Raw genomic sequence first — 18,898 nt, forward strand, 5'->3', positions numbered from 1 at the left:
GCTAGTGCAAATAAGTCTTCTTTGTTGGTGTGAGATTAAATTTCTCACACAAAACTTCACAGGAAGAAACAAGAATCAGAGAAGCAAGATTTGTGACTTGTTCCAGGACAATGCTAAGTACTTCATTTTTATTAAATTATATTATATGGTTATGTATTTTCTACTAATATCTATTTTCGTGTAGAGATAGATTGCAAAAATGCTGTAGGTGCTCCTGTAGATTGCTGTCGATTGAGTCATTGACTCAATCACGAGCAACTGAAACCTGATGTAACTACAACAGAGGAGGACTCTCCCCCTTACTGCTTCACTTACTGATCATCTCTACAGCAAAGGGACACCTACAGCATTTTTGCAGTCTCTCTCTACAGCAATATCAAGTGTGGTGAGATCTACCCGTTTTTCTATCTTTGATATAGTGCACTGTTTTGATCATCTGGACTTTCTTACATATTTTCCTCTTTTTTTCTTCTTTATATGTTTTTTCAGATTTTTTTATATATTCTTTCCAGTATTGTTGATTTTTCATCCTTTTTTTTCAATTTTGAGTATTCTTTGGTCTCACTTTTTGCCTATATTCTGAGATTGAAGTCCACATTGCACACTCCACATTACAATTACAAAGTGGTGGATCCACCTATGAAATTTCAGCCCCATACATATGGGATATATGGACTGTATATATTTGTTAATAGTTTAAGATATGTAAATACTATGAATTTCTGTGAAGTATGTTATACGTGAATTTATGGAGAGATCATTGATTTGCTACAGTAGCTCTTTTTTTCTACTCACATGAATTACATAAAACTAGTGGATAATAAATTAATTTTTCTTGCATACTTATATATTGATTTTTCTATTTTTTTCTTGATACTTGCATATTACATGCAGGTGAGTGCGGTATTAATATTTATGTTTTTTACAAGTATAGATATCCACTAATTAACAAATATCTCTTCCCAACAGAAATCAAACCATAGTTAACTTACACTCATGTTAATGCTTGCTGAACAACTATGCTAATAAACAAGAGATTCCCTGAAATTTATTGAGAGATCAGGCATTGGCTGTGACAGCACAGCTACTTCCTAGTGCAACATATATCACTACATGGCAGTTTGGAGAGTGGGAAATGCATGCAGGAAAGGCACCTTCTAAAAGAAGTGTCTTGTTTTTTCCAGATTTGCTTACCTAGAAATTATTATCTGCCGTGAACCCATTGTAGCACACTTTGATATTACCGTTCTCTTTGGGGATTTTGGAGTTCTACTCAAAGCAAAGTTTGCGTCCATAAGAAAAAAATATTATGGGTCTTCAAAACCGTTTGCTAGGTTATAGATATTATGAGCAAGGCATTGAAAGGCAGGGATGGGTATTAACTATATTAGGCAGGAATTAGGCTAAACAGGGTGAAATAAGCCTTGTATAGCCATGGCTGCATCCCTACAGCAGTGTCCGAGAAAGAAAAGTCACTCTAGGGTCTAGGCATTTGTCTAGTGTTCCTTATATCATATCCAGTCATTCCTTTGCCTCCTTTACTTCTGTGAAAACTACAGGACCCAAAACATTGTCTTGGCTCTACAAAAAGATCCTTTTGTTACTATTACTTCCAAATTCTTCAATATCCTTAAGCTGTGGTTCATATTGCAATGAAAACCTCCACTATGCACATAACATTATCAACATACAAATACACCAGGTCACTATAAAGAAGTACAAGGCAATGAGCTACAGAGACAAAGCAAAAACCTACCTTTCTGATCCATCCTTCATTTGCACTTTTGCATACAAGACATCCACCATGGCTGGGTCATCATTCATGTACTCTATTCCAGCCACTTTCACTTGCAATGGCTTCCCAGCAGCAAGTTTGCTAGAATAAAACAGATATAATAATTAGATAACTGAACAACTGCCAAATGATTTTAGATAAAAGGTCATCGAAAAATGTGTCAGCAGAAAGGTGAAAGTCCTCCCTAGTAATAATGGAATTACAAGTGGGCAAATTACTTTTGAGAGAGGGTAGAGCAATTGGTAAAAGCACGCAATCTGACACAGCGTCTCTAGCAGAGTGGATGGGTTGGAATGCAATATAACATCCTTGTGACCTTAGACAAGTAACCAAATTATACTGCAAGATGTACAAGGTTCTGAAAAATGTCAATGCAATCAAGCGGCATGCTTGTAGAATAAAGATGCTTTTATTAAAGAATCTGCACCAGATGACAAAACACTAACAAATTGCCGGACCTCCATCATAACTAATGGCCAGAGTTCTTTCTACTGCTAAAAGACGCTGTACATACAGGAAGACTGGGTATTTTAACAGTTTGGATTTTTTGCTAAGACACTTGAAATTGTTGAAAAATTTTGGTTGTGTGTGTTTTTGGAAGGAGATCTTATGGGGAACAAGGAGAACATTTTGGAAGATGTAGAGCACACATACAATAAATAGAGCAATACAATAAATAAGAAAACAGACGAACACATGTTTCACTGAATGTGAATGCGCCATTGTAATTAAATACCCAGTGAAATTATGATTTTCCTATGTTAGAAGAGGTTCTACTCACCCCAGGAAGTCCTCCTTGCACTTGTCGAGCAATTCAAAAGCCTGTTTGACTTCTTTCTCGCTGAGAAGAACTATGGTTCCTATCGTTAAGTGAAGCTTGGCTGGGTTCTGAAAAATAGTGTTGTCTATCCCATGGTCCTGTACAGTGCAAGAATAGTAGCATGGGGTTATCAAATGCAGAAAAGGGCATGTTTTAGTTTCATATTGATGTATTTACATAACAGCAAATACTGTAATTAAAAAATATATATATTTTCCCATCAAAATGTTGTCAGAAACATCAACTTTTGTGTTCTCAAGGTGATGCCTTCATTATTGAAGGTGTGTGCTTTCTCTATCCATTCAAATGCACACAAGTGACCTTGTAAATTGTGAGGAGATGTTAAGGAAAACATTTAGCACTATTCTAAGAATTATCTTCATAATACATTCAATGGCAAGTGAAAAGGATTTCAGTTGGGTCATGGCCTTCTTCTAATCTGAAGGATCAGAGCTACATGAAGCAAGTGAAGGTTGTCTATTCCTTTCACCCATATGTACCAACACAAAAACCTAGATTATAGATATAGAACATTGTGTTCCACAATCCTATGTAAGAAAAGCAAATCACAAATGCATATCATATAGTTACAATGGAACAAAAGGCCTGCATTGTATGTCATTCATGAAGACCTTGAACTTAGGTGTGACAATATAGGATGCAATAACAAATGTTTATCTCTGTCCCATTGTGATAACTAATAAAAAACATGGAACAACTGGCTAAAGCGATAAGAACCAGATGTCAGGGAGGCACTAAGTTCATTGCAAATGACATAGTGCAAGTCTGTAATGTTGATGGCTGTCCATCGAGAGAAGTAGAACAGCCAGGGTAAGTGTGGCTAGGGCAGCATAAACAGAGGGGTAAAACTCCTAAATAGCAGAGAACTGAGCAATGAGACTACACGGGAATGATCTATACACCGACACTGCTTTATTGAGCTAAAGTTGTTTTGGTGCTCACACCATCTCTTGAATAGGACTGTGCAAAAGGAGACGAGGTGCTCCATTGACACTTGAAGAAAAGAGATGTTGCCAATGACAGGAGAGGTGCCTTTAAAATAAAAACAAATACGTACGTTTATCAGACTCTGTACAGATGTTTAAATGTCTAGCTGGTTTTATTAATGTTTTGGGTGGTTGGGGAGGGGGGTGAATATTTTAAATATTCAAGTTAATAATTGAGGTATTTATCCAATGATAAATCTAACTGCCATTATAGAACTAAGAAGGAATTTTTCCCTATTTTGTGATAAATTTAAAATAGTTTTAGATTGGGTTTTGATTGGGTTTTATTAACGTCTATATTGCTATGTAACTACATTGGGATTTTATCATTTATTATATACAACATACTTAACATTTTTAAGTGCAAATATGTATTTTTTCTTCTTCTGGGTTAAGTCTCAACTTCACCCGTCTGGATCCTGCAATTTCTGACCATTCCTCTTTGCAAATTGCTCAATCTCTACAATTTGGAATCAGGACAGCATTGAAAAAGTATTTGGGACAGCATTTTGACACAGACAGTGTTCAGACCGTGTCAGTGCATTTTACATCAAATGGAAGGGACAAAATCATAATCAAAATGGGATGAGTGACTACTAAATAAAAAGGATGCTCTTAACTAGAAGTGTTGATTTCCCCGCAACCCTTGTTATTTTCATACAAGAAGTTTTATTTCAATCTATATTAAAGTTTTTATGTGATACTATACTCAATTAATTTACATGGTTATGGGAAGAGATTAAATAATACATTCCATATTATGCCAGTAGTTTTATAAAGTAATTCTATAACATTAAAGCCAACATACAATATTAAATAATAAATGCTATATTTAATTTTTGTAAAGTAATGCTGTCACACTAGAGCCAAGATACAGGCTACGGATCACATGAGTCAGCGGAGACGCTTTTATAATTCCCTTCTTTGGAACGAATACATTTTATACTATATAGATTATTTGCAGTGTACCACATGTGAATTTGTTAAATAAAAATACCTATGCAAGGGGCGGAGCCTGAACAGCGAGCGAGCAAGACGTGTGCTGCAGGAGCATATAGTGAACGAAACGCGTAGGACCTCTTGACATTTTATATCTTATTTTATACTTTATTTTACTAATTGTTTGGTGGTATTTTTCCCACCTTACTAATAAAGCTGCTATTTTTTCATCATTTCTGGAGTCCTGCTTTGTGTATCCATCGGTGAACTACAGAAGGGATAATTTGGCCCCCCACTGCTATCCGGGGAGGCACCCTAAAGCTTAATTTTCCACAAAATCCTGTGAGTGCATTACATTTATGCGATTTGGTTTTTTTTTAAACTGTATCACACTATGTATGTGTTTTGTTTGTTGTAGATTTGCAGCCGTATCCCAAACTTCTCTGTTATCCCATATTCCCCATAGGATTGGCTGAGACTGACAAAGAGGCAGAGCCAGCATGATTCAAACACAGCCCTGGCCAATCAGCATCTCCTCATAGAGATGAATTGAATCAATGAATCTCTATCAGGAAAGTTCAGTGTCTGCATGCAGAGGGAGGAGATACTGATATGTTGTGATGCACACTAGGCAAGAGTGAGATAGGAAGCAGCTCTAGCAGCCATCTGAGGAGTGGCCAGTGAAGTTATCACTAGGCTGTAATGTAAACACTGCATTTTCTCTGAAAATACAGTGTTTACAGCAAAAAGCCTGAAGTGAATGTTTCTACTCACCACAACAAATGTAATAAGTGTCACGATCCCGGGGAACCCAACACGCTAACACACACACAGACACACACACAGAAAGTGTGCTGTACCGGTCCTTAGAGTGGCCGGGCTAAGCACACAAAGAATAGTCAGGAGACAAGCCGAGTAAGGGGAACCAGAAAACAGAATAACGAGAAACAAGCCGAGGTCAAAGGGTAGGAGAAAGTCACAAAGTCAGTATAACAAGCCAGAGGGTACGTAACCAGAAAGCACACGTTCACAATCGATACTATAAAGCAAAGACCACAACAGGGCACAGATAGACAGGAAAGGTAAGTATTTAAATCCTAGCCTGAATCCTGATTGGCTAACCACCAATCAGTATTAACAAACACACGTGGGGGATATCTATACCCCCCACTGTGTTTGTTGCACTGTAGCTTTAACGCCGGGTCACGTGAGTGACCCCGGCGCTTAGATAATAGTGCCGGCTCCCAGCGTGCAGCGTTAGACATGCTGCCGCTGGGAGGAGGAGAGGAGGACGCGAGCGGCGTGTCAGGAGGAGAGGACGCCGCTCGCTTAACGGTAAGGGGAGAGGGGACCGCGGGCGGCGACGGACCGAGGGTGAGTGCTGCGAGAGGATTGCAGCCTCCCCTCACCGCTGCCCGCGGAGCCCTGACATAACCCCCCCCTCGAAGACCGCCCAGGGGGCGGGAAGCCGAAGGCTTCAAAGGAAACCGCGCATGAAAGGAGCGGATCAAGGAGGGGGCGTCCAAGTCAGAGACAGAAACCCACGACCGCTCCTCCGGGCCATAACCCTTCCAATCAACCAGATACTGCAACCGACCTCGAGAGAAACGAGAATCAAGGAGAGCAGCCACCTCATATACGTCACTAGAGACCGCGCGGAGGGCATCGGAACGCCTGAGAGAGCCAGAGAACCGATTACAGAGCAAGGGCTTCAAAAGGGAGGTGTGAAAGGTGTTAGGTATGCGCATGGAAGGGGGCAAGGCCAGGGAGTAGGATACAGGATTCACCCTACGCAACACCTTATAGGGACCAAGGAACTTGGGCGCGAACTTCATCGAGGGAACCCTAAGGCGGAGATTCCTAGAGGACAACCAAACCCTATCACCCGGAGCATAAGAAGGAGCCGCACACCTACGACGATCAGCAAACCTCTTTTGAGTAGCAGCAGCATGACAAAGAGCAGCATGGACCTGATCCCACATCTTCCGTAAGGAGGCGAGGTGCTCGTCCAAAGCGGGCATTCCCTTGTCGGAGAATACACCGGGAAGGACAGCGGGTTGGAACCCATAAGCCACCATAAAAGGACTTGCGCCAGTAGAAGAATGAGACACAGTGTTCCTGGCAAACTCAGCCCAGGGAAGGAGACGGGACCAGTTGTCCTGGTGTGCATTCGTGAAACAGCGTAAATACAACTCCACAGACTGATTTGCTCGTTCGGCAGCTCCATTAGATTGCGGATGATAGGAGGAAGTAAACGATAAGGAGACCCCCATCTCAGCACAAAAGCCTCTCCAAAACCGAGAGACAAACTGAGGGCCCCTGTCAGATACGATATCTTGTGGTATACCATGCAAGCGGAACACTTCTTTGGCAAACACCTGAGCCAACTGAACCGCAGAAGGTAGCTTCTTAAGCGGAATGAAGTGCGCCATTTTGGAGAACCTATCCGTTACAGTCAAAATTACTGTCTGCCCATCAGATGAAGGAAGATCCACAATAAAGTCCATGGATAAGTGTGTCCACGGTTTCTTGGGTACAGATAGGGGCATAAGGAGTCCCAGGGGTTTAACATTAGGGGACTTACACTGTGTACAGACACGGCAAGCCTGCACGTAATCTACCACGTCTTTTTTGAGTGAGGGCCACCAAAACTGTTGGAGAAGACCCTTGTAAGTCTTGGTAACCCCTGGATGACCAGCCGTTTTGGCTGTGTGAAATAAAGTCAACAACTTCTTTCTGTCTTTTACTTTCACGTACAGCTTACCAGTAGGTGTCTCAGAGGGTGCTTGGGGTTGGTATGACTTGATACCATCAAGAAAAAGAGACGAGATAACCAAACGGGTAGTAGCTATTATATTAGTTGTGGGTACAATGGGCTCAGGAGTGGAGGTAATAGAATCTACAGGTTCGTACTGGCGGGAGATGGCATCAGCCTTGACATTTCGATAACCAGGCCTGTATGTGATTATGTACTGAAAACGTGAGAGAAATAAAGACCATCTAGCCTGACGAGAGGATAACCTCTTAGCATCTGCGATATAGGATAGATTTTTATGATCGGTTATAACCAAAATCTTGTGTCTAGCTCCCTCTAACAAGTACCTCCATTCTTTAAATGCCATCACTATAGCTAATAATTCCCTGTTCCCAACGTCGTAATTCTTTTCAGACTCTGACAAGCGTTTTGAAAAGTAACCACAGGGAAGGAGGGGTTCGTCATACGATTGTCTTTGTGACAACACTGCTCCTATACCTGATTCAGAGGCGTCTACTTCCAGTACAAAGGGAAGGGAAGGATCAGGATGGTGTAACACAGGGGCAGTGGCAAATGCCTTTTTTAGAGTCTCGAAGGCCACAATAGCATTAGGATTCCAAACCCTGGGGTGTAAACCCTTTTTTGTCAGTTTAGTGATAGGGGAAATAATGGATGAGAAGTTTTTAACAAACTTTCTATAATAATTGGCAAACCCTATAAATCGCTGTATTGCCTTAAGTCCTTGGGGAAGGGGCCAGGACAGTATAGCTTCCAATTTTGAAGGATCCATGCTGAATCCTTGTTCAGAAATAACATAACCCAGGAATTGTACAGAGGTTTGGTCGAATAAGCATTTCTCTAATTTACAATAAAGACCATTCTGCAACAACCTTTTAAGCACCATCCTAACATGAGTATGATGTGTCTTCAACTCTGGAGAATATACAAGTATGTCATCTAGGTAGACTACAGCACAGACATGCAGTAGATCTCTAAGGACATCGTTTATGAGGTCCTGAAAAACGGCAGGAGCATTACACAATCCAAAAGGCATGACCAGATACTCGTAATGCCCACTACGCGTATTGAACGCCGTTTTCCATTCATCATTCTCCTTAATACGAACAAGGTTATAAGCCCCCCTGAGGTCTAGTTTAGTAAAATATCTAGAACCTTTGACACGATCAAACAATTCGGTAATGAGGGGAATCGGATAGGCATTTTTAATCGTTATATTGTTTAGGGCTCTGTAGTCTATACACGGTCTCAAATCGCCCTCCTTTTTTGCCACAAAAAAGAAACCAGCACCAGCAGGAGAGGAGGACCTTCTAATAAAACCTTTACTTAGGGCCTCTCGTATGTACTCCTCCATGACCTGGTTTTCTTTCTCAGAAAGAGGGTAGACCTTACCCCTAGGAGGCATAGTACCCGGTAATAGGTTTATGGCACAGTCATACTCACGGTGTGGGGGTAGCTTATCTGCCTCCCTTTTTTCGAAAACCAAAGCAAGGTCTGCATACACAGAAGGGACAGAAACAGAAAGCGGTTTAGCCGTGGGCACGTTAAGTAAACAAATGGGACGTACTTGGGCCATACAGTCTCGTTGACAAGATTCCCCCCAGGAGAGTATGTCTAAACAACCCCAATCAAGTACTGGGTTGTGTTTCACTAACCAGGGAAAACCCAGAACTATGGAAGCAGTAGGGGAGTCAATTATTTGGAAGGTTAACCTTTCCTTGTGTAAAGCACCCACACACATCTCTAGATCTTGGGTCTCATGGGTCACCAGAGGTCTCTCAAGGGGTCTACCATCTATGGCCTCAACGGCCAAGGGTGTGGCCTTTTGGATCAAAGTCAAGGCTGCGGTTCTGGCAAAGGTCTCATCCATAAGGTTGTCAGCCGCACCAGAATCGATCAAGGCTTTAGTTGTTATGGTGGTTTTATTGACCAAAAGAGAGACCGTAATAAATGGTCTGGAGATGGACACATGAGGGGACAAAGTCATAACACCCGAGGCCGACCCCTCTCTAGGCCTTAGGTGCTGGAGTTTCCCTGTAATTTAGGGCATGTATTACAGTGGTGACCCCTCTTTCCACAATAGAGACATAACCCCTCCCTTCTACGATACGTTCTTTCAGCCTCAGTTAACCCCGTAGCACCCAATTGCATGGGTTCGGGGGATGGTTGCCTAGGAGCGGGTAACGCTAGTAATGCAGTACTGGGTAGAGCAGGTAACACCCGTGTATCCAGCCGTCTTTGACTACGTCTCTCTCTAATGCGGTTATCAATAAGGATTACATAGTCTATAATATCATCTAGAAGGACAGGCAGTTCCCTGGATGCTATTTCATCCAGTATGTAAGCGGCCAAACCCTCCTGAAAGGCTGTTACGAGGGCGTCGTTATTCCAAACCACTTCAGCTGCTAGAGTGCGGAATTCGATAGTATAATCCGCTACAGATCTGTTACCCTGTCGAACCCTAAGCAGAGCTTTGCCAGCAGAGGCAACCCTACCGGGTTGATCAAACGTGCGTTTGAATGCGGACAAAAAATCCGCAAAGGACATAGGAGACATATTTTCCCACATGGGGTTTGCCCATGCTAAAGCTCTCCCAGACAGGTGGTTTATCAAAAAGGCAATTTTGGATCTGTCGGTGGGATAGGAACGTGGATTCATCACCAGATGGATGTCAATTTGATTGAGGAAACCACGACACAATGCTGGGTCACCACTATAGCGCTGTGGCGGTGTCATATGGACTACATGGGCAGGAACGGGTACTGGAGTGGCAATGGGTTCGGACACAGCAGCAACCGCCTCCTGGACGGCAGGCTGCAGGTGTGCAGTACGAGCCAGTATGGTCTGCAAAGCTTGAGCAAACTGATCCATACGGTGGTCCAAGCCATCCATTCTAGCCTCCTGATTAACTAGGAGCTGTGGTATGTCAGCAGGTTCCATTATGGCCCTGTTGTAATGTCACGATCCCGGGGAACCCAACACGCTAACACACACACAGACACACACACAGAAAGTGTGCTGTACCGGTCCTTAGAGTGGCCGGGCTAAGCACACAAAGAATAGTCAGGAGACAAGCCGAGTAAGGGGAACCAGAAAACAGAATAACGAGAAACAAGCCGAGGTCAAAGGGTAGGAGAAAGTCACAAAGTCAGTATAACAAGCCAGAGGGTACGTAACCAGAAAGCACACGTTCACAATCGATACTATAAAGCAAAGACCACAACAGGGCACAGATAGACAGGAAAGGTAAGTATTTAAATCCTAGCCTGAATCCTGATTGGCTAACCACCAATCAGTATTAACAAACACACGTGGGGGATATCTATACCCCCCACTGTGTTTGTTGCACTGTAGCTTTAACGCCGGGTCACGTGAGTGACCCCGGCGCTTAGATAATAGTGCCGGCTCCCAGCGTGCAGCGTTAGACATGCTGCCGCTGGGAGGAGGAGAGGAGGACGCGAGCGGCGTGTCAGGAGGAGAGGACGCCGCTCGCTTAACGGTAAGGGGAGAGGGGACCGCGGGCGGCGACGGACCGAGGGTGAGTGCTGCGAGAGGATTGCAGCCTCCCCTCACCGCTGCCCGCGGAGCCCTGACAATAAGCTGTAGTTGTTCTGGTGACTATCGTGTCCCTTTAATAATAAACTATTAAGAATAGTTATAACATAGATAAAAATAAATAACCAAGAAAGGAACGTTAGTGTCCTTTAAAAATACAAGACAATGAGTAAGTACTAATCCAATGTAAATACATCCAATTCCAAATCAAAAATTAAATTGTACAATTATGTAATGCCACTAGCTACAATATTGGACTTTTTAATGAATTTAATTAATCTAACATGAAAAAATTCCCTTCTCCCCTCTCTTTTATGGATCTCTTGCTTAATGTTCCTCTCCCCTCCCTCTTTTTAGTGTTCTTTTCTCCCGCCTCCCCTGTCCCATAGTGTTCTTCCCCCCCCTCCCCAGTCCCATAGTGTTCTCCCCCCCAGTCCCATAGTGTTCTCCCCCCCAGTCCCATAGTGTTATCCCCCCCCCTCCCCTGTCCCATAGTGTTCTCCCCCCTCCCCTGTCCCATAGTGTTCTCCCCCCCTCCCCTGTCCCATAGTGTTCTCCCCCCCTCCCCTGTCCCATAGTGTTCTCCCCCCCTCCCCTGTCCCATAGTGTTCTCCCCCCCTCCCCTGTCCCATAGTGTTCTCCCCCCCTCCCCTGTCCCATAGTGTTCTCCCCCCCTCCCCTGTCCCATAGTGTTCTCCCCCCCTCCCCTGTCCCATAGTGTTCTCCCCCCCTCCCCTGTCCCATAGTGTTCTCCCCCCCTCCCCTGTCCCATAGTGTTCTCCCCCCCTCCCCTGTCCCATAGTGTTCTCCCCCCCTCCCCTGTCCCATAGTGTTCTCCCCCCCTCCCCTGTCCCATAGTGTTCCCCCCCTCCCCTGTCCCATAGTGTTCCCCCCCTCCCCTGTCCCATAGTGTTCCCCCCCTCCCCTGTCCCATAGTGTCCCCCCTCCCCTGTCCCATAGTGTTCTCCCCCCCTCCCGTCCCATAGTGTTCTCCCCCCTCCCCTGTCCCATAGTGTTCTCCCCCCCTCCCCTGTCCCATAGTGTTCTCCCCCCCTCCCCTGTCCCATAGTGTTCTCCCCCCCACTCCACTGCCCCATAGTTGACTCCCCCCCACTCCCCTCACTCCTCTGTCCCATAGTGTTCTCCCCCCCCCCCCCTTCAAAGTACAGTATTCTTGACTTTTCATGTTATCATTACTATCTTTCAAAACGGGATAGGCCCATTTTTCGGCCAATAATTTTGGCAGCCGAAATTTTGGTTCATCCCTAATAAAAACATTAACAGGCTTATTTAATAATGTAAGAATTTATGGGCATTAAAAGAGAATTTAAAATGTACGGTCAAACTAGCCAATACAGTATTTATTTTTCTTTTGGTCAAAATTTTTGAGATTTTTGGAAAACTTTGATTTCATTTGAAAATCTTGGGAAAATTCACTTTATTGAATAACCCTATTTGTAATTTAAACACACGTTAATTTGAATTGTATTCCTACTGAGCTCTATGATTTGGCACTAGGCATATCTACACATCAAATATTTACAGCTAATAAATGTATTCAAATAGGGACTTTTCCTCCAAAACAAAAATAATTACTTTCAAAATCAATATAAAAAATACATAGATTTTCAACAATGTAGCTAATAAAAACTAATAACAAAAAAAAACCTTCATAAATATACTTATTTCCCTATAGGCAGACCATTCCACTACTTCAAAGAAACAAAGTGGGAGGATATAATATTACTTAAACATATACACATACAGTGAAACAAAATACAATTTATTAACAGTAACGCAATACCCTTACATAATACATAATACTTGAAAATATTATTCATTCATGTTATTTGTTATGTTTATATTAAATGCGTTCATTTCTCAAAATGCATGAATAAAATAGGCTTCTCCCAGATTTCTACTAGCTCTAGCTCTGTAACCAGTGAAATCACAATCGCAACAGCAGAATGAGAAGACTTCTGCATTAAAATTTCAGGTTCCTAGCTGGTCCCCCACCACTGTGCACTATAGTTACTATTACGTACAAAAGGAGAACCACCTGTAATGCCAATACTTGATTGACAGGTGAGGAGTATTTACTATTTCTTTTTTTTTTATCGATTATGCCAGCACGGTATATAAATTACATTTCCCGTCTATCTGTTAAAATAAAGTTTTGTGTACCCTGACAGTTCCACACACAAACACACCCTTACATGTGCACACACACAGGGACTCACTAAACAAATACATGCCCTGCTTTCAAACACACAAATGCACCTCTTCACAACTCAGAAATATACCCTTTGCTTTCACACACATTGACCCTCCACACAAATGTACCCTATGCTTTTACATACACTGACTTGTCCCATGAACACACCCTTCTGCTTTTACACCCTCCCCCTCCATGTGCAGTGTTTTCAGATCTGAATAATGCAAATAAAATAAGTTCATATTCATTTATAAATAACACAATACTAACGTTTTAACTTAAAAAGAGGTCAGAAATCAATATATGGATCTTGGCATGCTTTCCACCAGTCTTTCACATAAATGTTGGGTGACTATGCCACTCCTAGCAAAATAAAAACAAGCAGTCTATTTGATGGCTTGTGTCCACCCATCTTCCTCTTGATCACAATCCAGAGGTTTTCAATGGGGCTCAGGTCTGAAGATTGGGCTTCCCATGACAGGTTCATGATGTACTGGTGCTCCATCCACACTTTAATTGACATGGCTAAGTAGGATGGTGCATTATCTCCACCAAATTTCACAGTCAGCATGCGTCACTGTGAATTGTAGGTCTTTCCAGGTCTCCATCTAACAATGAGATGCATCAGAGAAGATTACCTTACTCCAGTCCTTATGGTCTTTTGCTAAAGTCAGCCTGGCTCTTTTTTGCTTCTCATTGGTGAAGGGCTTTTTCTAGCTTTGCATGACGTCAGCCCTGTCCCTACAAACCAGTTTTGAATCATCCTTGCTGTGTGTGGCAAACCTAGCCACTTCAGACTGTGCTGTTTTATGTTTAAAGGTTGTCCTAGAAAGCTGGTCTAATTCTATTATTTTCTGTATGCATTGGTAACTGTTATAAAGAGCATTCGTATGCTAGCAGCCGAAAGCCGCTAGCATTCATATGGCAGTTTCACGAACAGTGTCTTTCCACGCTGTTCGTGAAACTAATAAAGTACCGAATTGAAGCCCACACACAAGGGGTCGTGTGGCTCCCATTAACCGACTGCAACATTGTAGCAATCGGCTGCTTATTGATTTCCCGGGTGGCCGTCGTTCGGCTACCGACCACGAGGCGGCGGCCATCTTGGATTTTCCATTTGCCCAGCGGTGTTTGGTCGTCGAGTGCCTGAAACTAAAATCGGCTACTTGATGGCGCGAACACCATTTGACTTCCAGGCCGTTCGGGAGCGCCGGTCTTTCGGTATTTTGTTCTCAATAATGTATTTGGTATTTTTAAGACGAATGTATATTAAAGTATGTTTCGTGCGGCGTTCGGTTATTTATGCTGGGATCTGAGCGGTACTTTCACAAAGTGTGCGCTCAGACCCCAGCTATCTACCGAACACTTAACAGGATATTCTAGTGGGAGTATCCCTCTCGTACAGCAGTGCATGGTGGGAGAAATGTCCTGTATATTCAGTTCCCCATGTAGTCCGCTACTGTATAACCCCTGTAAAGTGATTAAGGAAACCCCTTGCATGGGAAAATACATAAATACTGGAGCTTGTGAATAAAATCGGCAGTTGACTCCAAGAACTATGTTTCGTCCGGTTACTGGGGGATTTGGGATATTGCCTCCATTTCCAGCGCTTCACTTGGATTACTTTCTGTACCAGCGGAGATATTGGGATTTAATATTGCAGCTACGCTACACTGTGCACTTCACTCCAGCTGCGATTTGCCATCGTTTTTGTAGGTCATTTGATGTCACTGTACAATTGCTGAGTGACATTCTTACGAGTTGGTTGTCATCCCGGTCAGTGAGAGTCGTTCTTGCCCCCTATCAGCCTGTAGCTTTGTTGTTCTCAATGTCTGCTGCTCGACTTTGTTCTTATGAACTGCCATCTTTGACATGTTAAGGATACAAGCAAACCGACCCCAGAATTGAACCCTTATTTTCCTCACTCAAAAACTTTTTCAACTCTTTTTCATGGACAATAGCAATTGTTTGTTTCCAATTATTTCTTAGGTACTACTAGCCCTAGGCATGATGAAACTCAGGCATCCCCAGTTTTTTTGCCGCCCCCCTGAAAAAACCTTGTTAGCCTTGTGGATAATACAGCCAATACTACAAGCACTGTTTTTGCCAGCCAGCTATTCCTATTGATGGTTTTTATAGTTTTCCTTATTAAATAAGATTCAGTTCAGGTGATCTCATTGTGAGGTGTGCCTGTGTTGGAATTCAACAGACACTGGCTGCCATACATGTAGATGTGCTGATTTAAGGGGAAAAAAGGAGTAGGCTCTTTTTTCCAGAGCTGCATATTTACACACACGTATCAAAAACCCTGCTGGCTACAGGGAAATAAATAATTCTTTGTTTCTTTACACATCAAAATAAAATCCAGCTGTGCCAACATTCAAAGGGAACCATCTCTCTGACAGAGAAGAGAAGTGAAGCATTGAATTAGCTCATCTTTTCTATCACTTTAACAAACAATACTATATTGCCACATACCGGTATATAATCGTTAAAATACAGGGAAAAAAATATATATTAATTCAATGAAATTAGCTATTCTCCTGAATGCACTGACAGTAATGTAAAATGCAGGAAGTGTTAATTCCTCTATTAAGTAACAGACGATAGAGGCAAACTATGTAAAATAGACAGAGACAATACAAGCACCAAAATGAAATATGCTCCCAGTAAGGATTATGGAGCAGGGAGGCCAACACTAAAATCAGAGCAGATGTGGTGTCTATAACTGATCTATCAAAGATCTATGAAAATCATAAAAACAAACATACATCTGCATTTTGACGGATTGCTTATTTGACGGGTCCCGGAGCAGCAGGTCACCGGGGAATAACACCAGACAACAGGATTTCTGAATTACACTGGACCTGGGCTGCTCAGACTACGTGGTGCTATACATATTGTACAAATCATAATGAACACCTTCACAACTCTGAATAGCTCTCCCTTTATTTACTTACAGCAGCCTCAGTTTATCTGAGAAGGTCATCTACAAGTGAGGAATGTGTTCCATAGCAATGACTATCCAAACCCACCAACCTGCAATGCTGAATTGACAGATGCATCTACTCATACTTTTCTGCTTCGAGTAATTCTTTAATCAGCATGAAACATATAAAGTAATGCTGGCCCATGTTGTCTCTGTTACTTCCCACAGTCGTGAGAAGTGGCTGGTAGCAGGCATTTACTAATAACCAATTCCTTCATCTGTTGTCACCATTATTTTGTACAGTTGTGTTGTGTGGCTGGTAAGTTATTTATTATTAACAAATTCCTTCTCATCCAACAGATCTAATTTGGATTGAGATCTGGTGCCTGGACAGACACTGCACTGAACTAATGGTCATGCTCATATAACCATTTCTGGATATCCCTTGTATATTGCATTATACTGCAGAATCAATGTAGCCATGAAAAAGATGTTCTCAATGAATACCCATCAAAGAATACCATCGGTTTTGTCTATGGGCACAGTCTATGATATAAAACTGCAAGTCACACTATTATAATGTCACAAGAATGCAAAGTAGTTACTTTATTCTAGTCAGCTTGTTAGCGTAAGACAGTAACCACTTGAGCCATCAGGCCAGGCATTATTTTTTTATTAATTAATGAATTACATTTATTTTTATCTATTAGCCCAGTGGAACAGTATTAAGTTGTTGGCTGCAATACTACTTTCAAGTCAAGATAGTTAATCTGTCCATGGTTTCAAAGATATTTAGAATAAGTGTTGTACTCTATATGTCAGGTGAATTAATGTAGACCCATCTGTTACTCTGCAAAATAAATGCTAGCCTTCTTTTGCCTCTCATGAGGCATTTACAATCACTTGATGTGTACGGTATTGAATAGAATTCTTGCAAAATGTAGACCATACATATACATAGGAATATACAAAAAGAGATATCAAGACATATCACTGGTCCTTAGAGTGGTCAGTCTAACAAAAGAATATACAGTGTACCTACTGGAAAGTAAAGTGTGATCAATCAAAAAGCCAGCGTCAGAGAACCACACAAGCTAGTAAACAGAAAATCTACCCAATGTAAACAAAGCAAAGTAGCAAGACAAACCAGGACAAAGCCAGATAATCAGCTAAATATGGAATGGTAAACTCACTGTTGGGCAATGAAAACGGTGTAAGGGTAATAAGCCTATAGTGGACACAGTTTAAAAAGACAGGTGTTTGGTTCCAATTCGGCTGTGAAGGAAGACTCAGAGAAGCGTGTATGGAAGAGGTGAACAGGGTTTGCAGCCACCACTTAGTATCCAACTAATAATAAAAGTGGTGCGGGAGCACTGCTGGTAAGTATTAACACTTGCCTGCTGTAAGCCAGAGGTCTACTGGGTGATGGACCATCCTCACTTGGAATCTGAAGAACATGAAAGCAGTTCCTAGGATATGCAAGTCAGTGGATTAACCATAAACTACCCACACAAATATACTTAAATCTTTCCTCTATTTTATTTATCCTGCGACTGGTACCCTTTCGTCATGGCCACCCAGGACCCCTTTAGACACCTAATTTTTGAATTGTACGTATTGTAACACACCACCTCTTTTCCAGGTAGGATTTTGTCACAGATCTTGTAACCACAGCCTTCTAGGGTAATGAAAGTTCAGGACACATCCAGCTCAGTTTTTCAGATTTATTCAGTGAATATATATATACAGGTGTTTCAAAATGAAAAATAAACAAAACAAAATTCCTTGCTCTTGCTTGAGCACTTACTATACACAGCAAATCCCTATCTGGAATTGGGTGGCTTTCCCACTTGCCAATTTACAAAAAGTATAACTTCAAGACACCATTCCTCTGGCTTTTCCTCCTCACTCTGCAGCATGCTGATCCCTTCTTTTTAAAAGCCTGCTAGTTAATTGATCAGATACAGGTGAGGTGCAATTTGGCATAAGTTAAACTATTAAGCAAAATAAAAGTTCTGGTCCGACTGTTACTTAGCAGCTGGTGCTATTGGAGCACTGGCCCACCCTGCTCTCCAAGTGCTCCGCCCCAGGGACCCATACCGTGGTAACATCTCTCCCTGGGACATTTAACTCTCAAACCTCATGCTGCTGTTCAGTAACTCAGGCCTAATGTATATGCCATCAACTCCCAAACCACATTTTCTCTCACAGTATGCATACACTACTTTAATATATATCTCACAATACCAACACGTTGGTTTAAAAGGTCTGATCAGTTTACAGTCAAACAATTCCCCCAAGAATATATGCACATTTTTTTTCCATAGGCCATTTAAAGGAACTAGTCAGATTGAGCAACATCTACACTAGAGAAATGCATGAGATAAATGACAGCAAGCCTAAATAAAGGGAGCAATTTGAGATCGCATTAAGAGAGCAACTGGTGCTTTATTCCCAAGAGAATGGTTGGGAAAGCAACATATCAAGCCTTTTGTGCCATCTACTGATAAAGCCAGTGGTGCTCAGGTGGCCTCCGAAAAGCAGCACATGTATCAGTCACAGAAGGATTTTGATTGATGGTAGAGGATTAACAAGCAGCTATGTGGCTTAAGTAGCAAGCATAAAAATCCTAAGAGCTTATTTATTAATGTATGGTGTGCTCTAAACCGACAATAAAAAAATGACTGTTTTAGTTCCAGATGGTTCAGATATTCTTATAGTCTATTCTGCAGCATTGCCTTGTGCTTGTTATACAACCATAGCTCCTAAATGGGTTTAGTAAATAAAATATAAACAGAATCTCTGTGCGCTGTTTTACATGGTGAGAATAAAAATACTAAGACGATATCGTTAGCACAATGTTTA

General features: G+C 42.1%; 1 protein-coding gene across 2 annotated transcripts in view; it reads right to left on the bottom strand.

Moving 5' to 3' along the window:
* ASCC1 (activating signal cointegrator 1 complex subunit 1) overlaps positions 1 to 18,898 on the bottom strand; it is a 305,402-nt gene that overhangs the window by 207,442 nt on the left and 79,062 nt on the right. For both annotated transcript variants that reach the window (XM_063433946.1, XM_063433945.1), the window contains 2 exons: positions 2,577 to 2,713; positions 1,757 to 1,876 (listed from right to left, as the gene is read on the bottom strand). In XM_063433946.1, coding sequence (XP_063290016.1) covers positions 1,757 to 1,876; positions 2,577 to 2,713 — 257 coding nt within the window. The remainder of the gene's footprint in view (positions 1 to 1,756; positions 1,877 to 2,576; positions 2,714 to 18,898) is intronic.

Source organism: Pelobates fuscus, chromosome 10 (assembly GCF_036172605.1).
Source record: "Pelobates fuscus isolate aPelFus1 chromosome 10, aPelFus1.pri, whole genome shotgun sequence".
In the NCBI taxonomy this organism is placed as follows: domain Eukaryota; kingdom Metazoa; phylum Chordata; class Amphibia; order Anura; family Pelobatidae; genus Pelobates; species Pelobates fuscus.